At 47.2% G+C, this 12,290-nt stretch overlaps 1 protein-coding gene across 4 annotated transcripts in view; it reads left to right on the forward strand.

Moving 5' to 3' along the window:
* Positions 1 to 12,290, forward strand: part of LOC111955725 (rho family-interacting cell polarization regulator 2) — a 107,529-nt gene that overhangs the window by 80,908 nt on the left and 14,331 nt on the right. For 3 of the 4 annotated variants that reach the window (XM_023976019.2, XM_023976020.2, XM_023976021.2), the window contains exons 7-15: positions 7,442 to 7,591; positions 7,732 to 7,795; positions 8,005 to 8,048; positions 8,518 to 8,643; positions 9,394 to 9,542; positions 9,973 to 10,102; positions 10,481 to 10,630; positions 11,137 to 11,588; positions 11,704 to 11,968. In XM_023976019.2, the coding sequence (XP_023831787.1) occupies positions 7,442 to 7,591; positions 7,732 to 7,795; positions 8,005 to 8,048; positions 8,518 to 8,643; positions 9,394 to 9,542; positions 9,973 to 10,102; positions 10,481 to 10,630; positions 11,137 to 11,588; positions 11,704 to 11,968 (1,530 nt within the window). The remainder of the gene's footprint in view (positions 1 to 7,441; positions 7,592 to 7,731; positions 7,796 to 8,004; positions 8,049 to 8,517; positions 8,644 to 9,393; positions 9,543 to 9,972; positions 10,103 to 10,480; positions 10,631 to 11,136; positions 11,589 to 11,703; positions 11,969 to 12,290) is intronic. The other variant, XM_023976022.3, reaches the window with a different exon arrangement.

Raw genomic sequence — 12,290 nt, forward strand, 5'->3', positions numbered from 1 at the left:
CTCTGGGTCCCTTCTTTCCTGATGATCAACTCAAATCAAATTGTATTTGTCAAATGCTCAGAATACAACAGGTGTAGACCATACAGTGAAATGCTTACTTACAAGCCCTTAAACAAAAATGCAGTTTTATGAAAAATAAGTAGATAGGTAAAAAAAGAAAAGTAACAAATAATTAAACAGCAGCAGTAAAATAACAATAGCGAGGCTATATACAGGGGCTAGCGGTACAGAGTCAATGTGCGGGGGCACCGGTTAATCAAGGTAATTAAGGTAATATGCACATAATAAACAGAGAGTAGCAGCAGCGTAAAATAGGGGGGGGGGGTGAGTGCAAATAGTCTGGGTAGCCCTTGTTGGGTGTTTGTTTGTGGGTTAAATCCACTTAGTGAGTTCCTCTTTAAATCTAAGAGGACAAAACCCACCGAAGATTAAAGACACTCTCGTGGATAAAGGTCACCCCTCGCTGAAAATTAGAGACACTCTTGTGGATAAAGGTCACCCCTTGCTGAAGATTAAAGACACTCTCGTGGATAAAGGTCACCCCTCGCTTGCCAGCTGTGCGCTCATGCTTGCCTCAGCTGCTATTGCACAGTGTGTGTCCCTCTTAGGGTGTGTGCAGTCGAGCCCACAGAATGTGTTGTTTCCTCATTTTGTGCCCAGCCCTACAGTCCTACAGCCCAACACAGTGTGTTTTCACAGTCACCCTGTCTTTCATTTCCTGGGGTGGGTGAGTGGGTGACACACTTGTTTTGGGCCAGCAATATGGTGATAAGTTATCTTAATCTTTAGATGGGTCTTTTGTCACGTTAAGAACTTCCTTAAAGTCTTATTACCACAGAGAAAAGATCATAAATTAAACCAAAATTATTTATAGACTGTTAGCCTTACTCTGTGTGGTCTGGAGAATGAATAGTTCAGTATATATGCCATTTAGCTGACACTTTTATCCAAAGTAACTTAGTCATGCTTGCATACGTTTCACGTATGGGTTGTCTTGGGTATTGAACCCACTATTCTGGCGTTGCAAAGTGCCATGCTCCACCAACTGAGCTACAGAGGACCACCATGCAGTATCATGGTAGTGTCGAATGGGGGTATTGAATGGTAGTGTTAAATGGTAGTGTGTAGCAAGATGGCGCCGACAGAGATGGTCGCCTCGCTTCGAGTCCTTAGGCCTTAGGCCGCATCTATGCACTATTTAGTTTTTTTATGTATTATTTCTTACATTGTTAGCCCAGAAAATTGTAAGTGTTATTACATACAGCCAGGAAGAACTATTCGCTATAAGAGCGACGTCAACTTACCAACATTACGACCAGGAATACGACTTTCCCGAAGCGGATCCTTTGTTCAACCCACCACCCAGGACATTGAATCTAATCCAAGAGGCCGACCCAAAACAACGTCGCAGAAGGGGTAGACGGGGCGGCCTCCTGGTCAAACTTCGAAGGCGTGCATACCACCCACCGCTTCCGAGTATATTACTCGCCAATGTCCAGTCTCTAGACAACAAGGTGAAAGAAATTGGCCCTCAATAAACTTCACTGTACTCTATGTAAACTGGAAACCATATATCCTGAGGCTGCATCTATTGTAGCTGGGGATTTTAACAAAGCAAATTTGAGGCAGCACTTGCGCGGGCAATACACTGGACCACTGCTACTCTAACTTCCGTGATGCATACAAGACCCTCCCCCGCCCTCGCTTCAGCAAATCTTACCACGTCTCCATTTTGCTCATACCGTCCTATAGGCAGAAACTCAAACAGGATGTACCCGTGACTAGAACCATTCAACGCTGGTCCGACCAATCGGAATCCTCGTTTCAAGATTGTTTTGATCACGCGAACTGGGAAATGTTCCCGGGCAGCCTCAGAGAATAACATTGATTTATACACTGACTCTGAGTGGGTTTATAAGGAAGTGCATTGTAGATGTTCTACCCACTGTTACTGTTAAAACGTACCCTAACCACAAACCGTGGATAGATGGCGGCATTCACGTAAAACTGAAAGCGCGAACCACCACATTTTAACTATGGAAAGATGACTGGGAATGTGGCCGAATATAAACAGTGAAGGTGTTATTCCCTCCGCAAGGCAATCAAACAAGTGAAATGTCGGTATAGGGACAAATTGGAGTTGCAATTCAACGGCTCAGACACGAGACGTATGTGGCAGGATCTACAGGCAATTACGGACTACAAAAAGAAAACCAGCAATGTTGGGGACACCGACATCTTGCTTCCAGACAAACAAAACAACTTCTTTGCCCGCTTTGAGGATAATACAGTGCCACCGACGCGGCCCACTACCAAGGACTGTGGTTCCCCCCCAACCCTTCTCCATGGCCGACGTGAGTAAGACAATTAAACGTGTTAACCCTCGCAAGGCTGCTGGCCAAGACGACATCCCTAGGCGCGTCCTCAAACCATGCGCAGACCAGCTGGTGTGTTTACGTACATATTCAATCGCTCCCTATCCCAGTCTGCTGTCCCAACATGCTTCAAGATGGCCACAATTGTTCCTGTACCCAAGAAGGAAAAGATAACTGAACAAAATGACTGTTGCCCCGGAGCACTCACTTCTGTCATCATGAAGTGCTTTGAGAGACTAGTCAAGGATCATATCACTTCCACCTTACCTGCCACCCTAGACCCACTTCAGTTTGCATACCGCCCCAACAGGTCCACAGACGATGCAATCGCCATCACACTGCACACTGCCCTATCCCATCTGGACAAGAGGAATACCTATGTAAGAATGCTGTTCATTGACTACAGCTCAGCATTCAACACCATAGTACCCTCCAAGCTCATCATTAAGCTTGAGGCACTGGGTCTCGACCCCACCCTGTGCAATTTGGTCCTGGACTTTCTGACGGGCCTCCCCCAGATGGTGAATGTAGGAAACAACATCTCCACTTCGCTGATCCTCAACACTGGGGCCCCACAAGGGTGCGTTCTCAGCCCCCTCCTGTACTCCCTGTTCACCCATGACTGCGTGGCCATGCACACCTCCAATTCAATCATCAAGTTTGCAGATGACACAACAGTAGTGGGCTTGATTACTAACAACGACGAGACAGCATACAGGGAGGAGGTGAGGGCACTCGGAGTGTGGTGTCAGGAAAACAATCTCTCACTCAACATCAACAAAACAAAGGAGATGATCGTGGACTTCAGGAAACAGCAGAGGGAGCACCCCCCAATCCACATCGATGGGACGGTAGTGGAGAAGGTGGAAAGTTTTAAGTTCCTCGGCCTACACATCACAGACAAACTGAAATGGTCCACCCACACAGACAGTGTGGTGAAGAAGGCGCAACAACGCCTCTTCAACCTCAGGAGGCTGAAGAAATTTGGCTTGTCACCTAAAACCCAATTGAGAGCATCCTGTTGGGCTGTATCACCACCTGGTATGGCAACTGTACCGCCCTCAACCGCAAGGCTCTCCAGAGCGTGGTGCGGTCTGCACAACGGATCACCGGGGGCAAACTACCTGCCCTCTAGGACACCTATAGCACCCGATGTCACAGGAAGGCCAAAAAGATCATCAAGGACAACAGCCACCCGAGCCCCTGCCTGTTCACTCCGCTACCACCCAGAAGGCGAGGTCAGTACAGGTGTATCAAAGCTGACACCGAGAGACTGAAAAACAGCTTCTATCTCAAGGCCATCAGACTGTTAAACAGCAATCACTAACTCAGAAAGGCTGCTGCCTACATACAGACTCAAATCATTGGCCATAAATGGATCACTAGTCACTTTAAATAATGCCACTTTAATAATGTTTACATACAGTTGATGTCGGAAGTTTACATACACTTAGGTTGGAGTCATTAAAACTTCTTATGGCTGAAGGGGCAGTATTGAGTAGCTTGGATGAAAGGTGCACAGAGGTGCCCATATTAAACGGCCTGCTCCTCATTCAGTTTCTAAAACTGTTTGAATTATGTCTGTGAGTATAACAGAACTCACATGGCAGGCAAAAACCTGAGAAGTTTCTTCCTGTTTGTATTTTTTCTGGGGGTGCCAATTTTCAACCAAGCTCTCATTGAAATCACAGAGAGATATTGATGAGTTTTCACTTCCTACGGCTTCCACTAGATGTCAACAGTCAATAGAACTTTGTCTGATGAATCTAATGTGAAGGGGGGCCGAAGGAGACAGGAATTAGTGAGCTCTGGCAGGAGGTGATCACGCATTGAACACGCGCGTTCACGTGAGAGTCAGCTCCGTTCCATCGGTCAACTGAAGTCGATGAAATTCTCCGGTTGGAACGTTATTCAAGATGTATGTTAACAACATTCTAAAGATTGATTCAGTACATCGTTTGACATGTTTCTACTGACTGTAACAAACTTTTGGACATTTCGTCACGTTATAGTGGACGGTAGTGGACGCGCTTTGGGTTTGGCGTTTGGTAAACATGTCCAAAGTAGCTAATTTGACATAAATAACGGACATTAACGAACAAATCAAGCATTTATTGTGGACCTGTGATTCCTAGGACTCCATTCTGATGAATTCATCAAAGGTAAGGAAACATTTATCATGTATTTTCTGGTTTCTGTTGAGTCCAACATGGCGGCTAATTTGGCTATTATTCTGAGCTCCGTCTCAGATTATTGCATGCTTTATTTTTCCGTAAAGTTTTTTTGAAATCTGACACAGCGGTTGCATTAAGGAGAGGTATATCTATAATTCCATGTGTATAACTTGTATTATCATCTATATTTATGATGAGTATTTCTGTTGAAACGATGTGGCTATGCAAAGTCACTTGATGTTTTTGCAACTAGTGAATCTAACGCGTCAATGTAAACTCAGRTTTTTTTWATATAAATATGAACTTAATCAAACAAAACATGCATGTATTGTGTAACATGAAGTCCTATGAGTGTCATCTGATGAAAATAATCAAAGGTTAGTGATTAATTTTATCTCTATTTCTGTTTTTTGTGAAAGCTACCTTTCGCTGGAAAAAATGGCTGTGCTTATTGTGGTTTTGTGCTGACCTAACATAATCGTTTGTGGTGCTTTCGCTGAAAAGCCTATTTGAAATCGGACACTTGGGTGGGATTAACAACAAGATTACCTTTAAAATGATATAAGACACATGAATGTCTGAGGAATTTTAATTATGAGATTTCTGTTTTTTGAATTTGGCGCCCTGTACTTTTTTTTGTTTTTGTCATATCAATCCCGTTACCATTTTTCAACCACTCCACAAATTTCTTGTTAACAAACTGTAGTTTTGGCAAGTCAGTTAGGACATCTACTTTGTGCATGACACAAGTAATTTTTCCAACAATTGTTTATAAACAAATTATTTCACTTATAATTCATTGTATCACAATTCCAGTGGGTCAGTTGACTGTGCCTTTTAAACAGCTTGGACAATTCCAGAAAATGATGTCATGGCTTTAGAAGCTTCTGATAGGCTAAATGACATCATTAGAGTCAATTGGAGGTGTACCTGTGGATGTATTTCAAGGTCTACCTTCAAACTCAGTGCCTCTTTGCTTGACATCATGGGAAAATCAAAAGAAATCTGGTGTCAGTCACCCTAGACTGACTGACACCAGCAGGTGTCAGTCACTGTCAGACAGCCTCTGCCCACTCCCCAAATCCCCATTTCTCAGATACCACTCTAAACTTGGTGGCCTGAATCTTATAGGGCAAAGTTGGCAGGATATTTGAGCTATATACATTTGTTAAATAGTCATCGAGAGTATGGTGACATGGATTCTTCATTGGTAGAATTAATTCTAATCCTTGTTAGAATGAATCTCAATTTTTGGGAGAAAGTAGCCTTTTTCAATTCTCTCATTGGTTGTGGCTCAGCTCTTTCCAATCAGAGAAGCAGCACCCAAATAAACAGCCTACCACATACCACAGACAGGGCGGGGCAGGATGGGAGTGAGGGTGTCGTGGGGGTGAGGGGTTGTGGTAGCGGTAGGGGGACCCAGGGGTACAGGGCTGTTGGGGTGGGGGTGGATGATGCTATGAGGGAAGCTGGGGCAGGGCAGGGTTTGTCTGTCTTAATATCAAACATAGCAAAGATCCACTGCACTGCCAGAACCTGACATCATCAACCCTCTCAACTCCCCTTCTAGACGGAGTGTTCCACCCTTGAATTGGAGCATCCCAGTCCCCTCCCTGAAAACTGACAGCCCTTGCTATTTTCCTACTAAATTCATCTACCTCATCATCCTCCTCCCCCTTCACCACTTCTGTGTCTGCTATGATTGTCAAAACGCTGGGGAATACGATTGGCCCATTTCACCCTCTGTTTTCCCCTAATGAGAACCTTAAAGACTGCGATGCATCAATATTTCACAGCTCCACGGCGACATCTGAATATTTCCTTTCATTTGGCCCATTCCAGGTCTTTGTTTATGCCTGCCAGACAGTACAGACTCAATACAGTAGGGAAGTAGGGAAGTCAGCACATTATAATATCACTCAGGTTCATTACAGGCAGAGTGAGGGATGGAGAGAGTTGGGTTGCGTAAGCAAATAGATCTCCCCCCTCTCTCTTTCTATTCTGTCTCTCTCTGTCTCCCTCTCCTCCCATGTGGATTAATGCTGACCCACCACAGTGTCTTTCTCTCCATGTTTCTGCTGGGTGTGTGGGTATTAGACAGTGCTCCCAAGCGATCTCTAAACGCTGTCTGCCTCCTTGGGACTATTCCACAGGGTGAAACACTACACTGCAGGCACAGTTTACACAGCTCCACTCCCACAAGCCTCTCTCTCACTTTCTTCACCTCTGTCTTCCTCTGTTTCCCCGTTCTCTATCCTTCCCTCCCCTTTTTCTCTCCACAGTCAATGGGCTTAGCATAGTTAATATGAAGGGAGAAGTCGGGCAGTGTGCTGTGCTGCAGGGTTGTGAATGATCTAATTGTGCAGGTCTATGACAAAGGGTGTGGGTCTGAGGCTGGGCAGGGCTTGCTCATCAGTCTGTCAGACATGGTAATCTGTCTCCCCCAGTGGAGGGCTGGAGTGAGTCCTTCACATATCCACCGCCGCTCTCTAGAAATGATCACTCATCTGCCTACTGAATATTTAGTGTCTTTGTGTATGAGGGAGGATGGGTAGGATTTATAAGCTTGTTTCAAGCCCAGGGCTTTTGTTTATGCTGTATCGAACTTTACAAACGTCACAGGCTGTTATCAGCTGATCAGTGCAGAGTGTGTGGTTTGTATGTATACTTTTATATAGGTTATACATCTGTAATTGTCTTTGATGTGTATACTTAATGCGTTTTAAGTCATTAACACTATTTTTGCTTTAGTATTGATTTTTAGTCTGTATGCCTTGTCTATTGGATATGTTTTGTGTGTAACCATCTCCTTGCTGTATGTTAAGTCTTTTAACCCTGTCTGGGCTGTGTAGGTTATAGTGTGTAACCATCTGTGTGCTGTGTGCCCTGCAGGTGGATGAGTTGTATGAGGTGTTCTGTATCCAGAGGAAGCTGAGAGAGGGAGCCAGTAAGATGAAGCAGGCCTTCTCTGCCTCTCCCTCCACCAAGGCCACCAGAGAGAGCATATTAGAGGTCAACCGCAGATACAAGGAGTACACAGAGGTATGGATGGATGGACCCACACATAAATCAGCCTGTTCACCGGCACTATACAGTCACCCACTGAGATCGAACACAGCCTGGTGTCAAAGTTTGTCTCCAATTGTTTGTGTTTGAGCTGATCAGTCTCCTTTCCTCCCCAGAATATGAGCACGTTTGAGGTGGAGCTGGAGAACCTGTTGGGGGAATTCCATATCAAAATGAAAGGTAAGACTGAGGCCAGTGGAACTGCTGTTAGGGTAGACCGAAAAACAAACAAGCAATGATTTCACTGCTCAATTATCTCTGTCTCACTCTTTCTTTCTTTCTTTCTCCCAAACCCCTTCTCTCTCTCTCTCTCACCCCGCTCTCGCTCACTGGCTTACTCACTCTCCCAYCCACCCCTCTCTCTCTGCCCCCCTCCTCTCTCTCCTCAGGTCTTGCTGGCTTTGCTCGTCTGTGTTCAGGAGATCAGTATGAGGTGAGATTAATTAATATAAGACTTGACTCTCTCTTTCTCTGTCTTTATCATTCCTAACAGGCCCTCCCTGTATCACAAATAGACAACTATATCTTTCCCAATCTGCAGACTGCCTCGAAAACGGCACTTATAAATATATAAAAACAACCGTTTCTTAGCTTATATCCTTCTCCTTGGCCCTGCATCTATCTTTAACCTGTATCTTTCTCTCACCCCCCCTCTACCTCCTCTATCTCTACCCATCTTTATCCCTCTCTGCCCTCCCTAAATCTCTCTTTGTTTCTCCCTCTCCCTCCTTTCTGTTTCCTCTCTCTCCCTCCCTATGTCTCCCCTCTCCCTTTCTCTCTCTTTGTTTCTCTCCCTTCCTCTCACTCCTCTCTGTTTCCTCTCTCTCCCTCCCTATGTGTCCCCTCTCCCTTTCTCTCTCTTTATTTCTCTCCCTTCCTCCCTCCCTCCCTCCCTCTGTCAGATCTTCATGCGGTATGGGCGTCAGCGCTGGAAGCTGAAAGGGAAGATAGAGGTGAACTCCAGACAGAGCTGGGACGGAGAAGAGATGGTCTTCACGCCCCTCATCACAGACCTCATCAACATCAAAGTACAATCAGTCAATCAATCAACCAATGAATTATATTTTTGAAGACATTTTTAAGTCAACATTCTTCAAAGTGCGTTATAGAACCCAGCCTAGAGTACAGTAACCCAGCCTAGAGTACAGTAACCCAGCCTAGAGTACAGTAACCCAGCCTAGAGTACAGTAACCCAGCCTAGAGTACAGTGACCCAGCCTAGAGTACAGTACAGTGACCCCGCCTAGAGTACAGTACAGTGACCCAGCCTAGATAACAGTACAGTAACCTAGCCTAGAGCACAGTGACCCAGCCTAGAGTACAGTGACCCAGCCTAGAGTACAGTACAGTGACCCAGCCTAGAGTACAGTACAGTGACCCAGCCTAGAGTACAGTAYAGTAACCCAGCCTAGAGTACAGTACAGTAACCCAGCCTAGAGTACAGCACAGTGACCCAGCCTAGAGCACAGTGACCCAGCCTAGAGTACAGCACAGTGACCCAGCCTAGAGCACAGTAACCCAGCCTAGAGTACAGTACAGTAACCTAGCCTAGAGCACAGTGACCCAGCCTAGGGCAGTGGAGTTCAGTCCTGGTCTTGGGGAACCACAGAGTGCGCAGGCCTTTGTTCCAGCCCAACACTAACCCACCTGAATGACCCTCTAACTTCCTGTCTTGACGGAGCTGAACAAGTCTAGCCACTCACATCTTGGTGGGCAGTGTGACCTTACTTCCTTTGTCTGGTCCAATCAGCTCTAACTTCCTGTCTCTTGTCCAATCAGGTTACCGAGCTGAAGGGTTTAGCCACTCACATCCTAGTGGGCAGTGTGATCTGTGAGACCAAGGACCTGTTCACGGCCATGCCTCAGGTGGTGGCTGTCGATGTCAACGACCTGGGAACAATCAAACTCAATCTGGAGGTCACATGGTTGTAAGTGGACTTAATTAAATGTCTCTTTGAGTGATGGACATATTTTTACATTTCTGTTAGTGACAGTTGAATCAGAATCAGGTCACAGAGGAAGGTCACAGAGGAAGGTCACAGAGGAAGGTCACCGAGGAAGGTCACAGAGAGTTATTGGTGTGGTGCAAGGAGCAGAAAAACATGAACAACATGGAAACAGCAAAGGAAACGGAAACAAAACATATTGTAGGACATAGTATCATAAACTACACAATACATACTACAGTGGTTAGTTACATCAGTGTACGTTGACTAGATTAAGTTATACTGTAACGCTGCCCTCTTCTGGAGAACCCGGGTGTCTGCTCCAGTGTTATAGCATTACCGTAGTACCGTAGTTCATAGTTCTCTAATGGACTTCCCCTCCTAACTGTTTCTCTGTCCTCCCCCCATGCAGTCCGTTCGATGTGGAGGACCTGACCCTGTCTTCAGGCAACGTGAGCAAGGCCACCGCCCTGCAGAGACGGGTGTCTGTCTACAGCCAGGGCACGCCAGAGACACCCACCTTCCAGGACCAGTCCTTCTTTGTGAGTCCCAGTCAGAGCGTCTTCTCCCTGGGGTGGGATAGGGGAGAGGAGTGGGTGTATGGCTTATAGCACAGCATCCTGCATACTAGCACCTGCCTGCTCACAACACAGGATCCCCCGTTGCACTAACCACTTACTCAGGATTGCTTTAAACTGTGAAACTGTGATTGTCTGTATATGTATTCAACATATATGTGTCTGTGTATGCTAACAACGCAATGGTTGAGTCTGACTAACCCTAACCCAACTGCCACACCCTCCTTGCTCCCCATCCTCCCTGCCTCCCTCCACCCACCCCTGCTTCCTCCCTCGTACCACCCCCCAACCCTGCACCCATTCCTCCTCCCTTCACCCCTCTGCTACCTGTGAGTGGTAAAGGAGTGGCACCCCCGCCCCTCCCCAACCCAGCATCGCTTCTCCTTCTTCCACGCCCTGAGGAACTCCCTGTTAGAGAAGCTGAGACGCAGTCGCTCCTTTGGCGACCTGGCCTCCCTCCGCCCCAGGCCCAAGTCCAGGCTGGAGGTCTATGTGAGTGAGGTCTGCTACGCTAGTACTAGCCCCGTTTACCCCTGCCTGTGTGCCTGTGCCTGCTTATTTGTTTGCATGGAGTGACTTGTGTCAGCCTGTGTTCACGTCCCAGACTGACACAACAGTAGGAGGAGGGAAAGAGGAGGAGGCTGTGATGTCACTAGACTATCGGAGCACCTACAGGCTCTCTCTCCTCTCATCTGACTCTCTCTCTCTCTATATCTCTCTCTCTCCTCTCATCTGACTCTCTCTCTCTATATATCTCTCTCTCCTCTCATCTGACTCTCTCTCTCTATATATATATCTCTCTCTCCCCTCTCTTTCTCTCCCCTCTCTCGCTCTCTGTCTCTCCCCTCTCTCACTCTCTCTCCTCTCTCTTGCTCTCTCTCCCCTCTCTTTCTCATCCACGCTCTCACTCTCTCTCTCTCTTTCTCCTCTCTCTCTCTCTCCTCTCTCTCACCCTCTTTCTCTCCCTCTCTCTCCCCCCTCTTTCTCTCCCTCTCCAGTCCACCCTCCCCGACGACGTCTTTGAGAACGGTGGGTGTGGCAACTCGTGCAAGCGCCTCTCCTTCACCTTTTCCGATACGTCAGTCTCCTCTCTCAGCCCAAGCCTCGCGCCCGGCCAGTCCAACCCCGAAATCACTGTCACGCCGCCTGACACCAACCATTGGCCTCAAATACCCCCCAGGGAAGACAAAGGGGTAGAAGAGACGGTTCGGGTGCATGCAGACGTAGTGGAAGAGGAGGGTGAGGAGGAAGAGGAGAGTGGTGACAGCGGCGGTAGCGTGAGTGTTAGCCTGGTCAGCGAGGAGGTGGAGTCAGAGTGGGAGAGGGCAGAGTTCCAGCTTAACGCAGGTTCTTCCTCTCTCTGCTCGGAGAGCCAGTTGTCAGCTGTGGCTCCTGAGGATGTGTTCCTGGACCACGCTGGGTCTGACAGGGATGGAGATGAGGACGACAGGTAATATGTGATTGATGTTTTGTCTTTATGATGTTTATTGCACAGAGGCCAAATGAATCTCCCCTCAATGAACTTGTATTATAATCTATTAAATTCTATTCTATTCTATTGTCAGCTCGGAGCTGCTGAAGCCCGTGGAACTGGACACTGAAGAACCAGGCAGCTTGACCAGGCAACTGGTGAGGAGGCTGACGTCGTCCGACATTCTGCCCGAGGTGGTGGGTCTGAGCTGGGCCGGGGAGGGAAGCAGGGCCTTCCTGGAGAGCAGCCTGGAAGAGGCCCTGCACAGCCTGCTGCTGAGGCTGGAATCACTGAGACAACGCTGTAGAGAGCTGCAGGACCTGGAACAGGAAGTGATGCGCCTGGAGGACCTGCTCAAAGTGAGGCCTGGCTGCCATGTCCCCTGCGTCATTCCAAATAGCACCCTGTTCCCTATGTGGTGCACTACCCCATGTGGCCTTGGCCACAAGTTGCACAATGTATAGGGTACAAGGTGCCATTTGGGATTTGCCCTGGGATGAGATTTGTTTATTTTTCATAAAGATAAATGATCTGGCGGTTTTTAAGGGTGGTAGTTCATGTATGCTGTTAAGGTGATTGGAGCTTTATTGTGGTATTGACATTCATTAGAACTCCCCCCCCCCCCCCCATGGCTGCAGGTGGTCTCTCCATTAGTATTAGTCTAGCCAACCCCTGGCAGGG

Source organism: Salvelinus sp. IW2-2015, linkage group LG31 (genome assembly GCF_002910315.2).
Source record: "Salvelinus sp. IW2-2015 linkage group LG31, ASM291031v2, whole genome shotgun sequence".
Classification (NCBI taxonomy): domain Eukaryota; kingdom Metazoa; phylum Chordata; class Actinopteri; order Salmoniformes; family Salmonidae; genus Salvelinus; species Salvelinus sp. IW2-2015.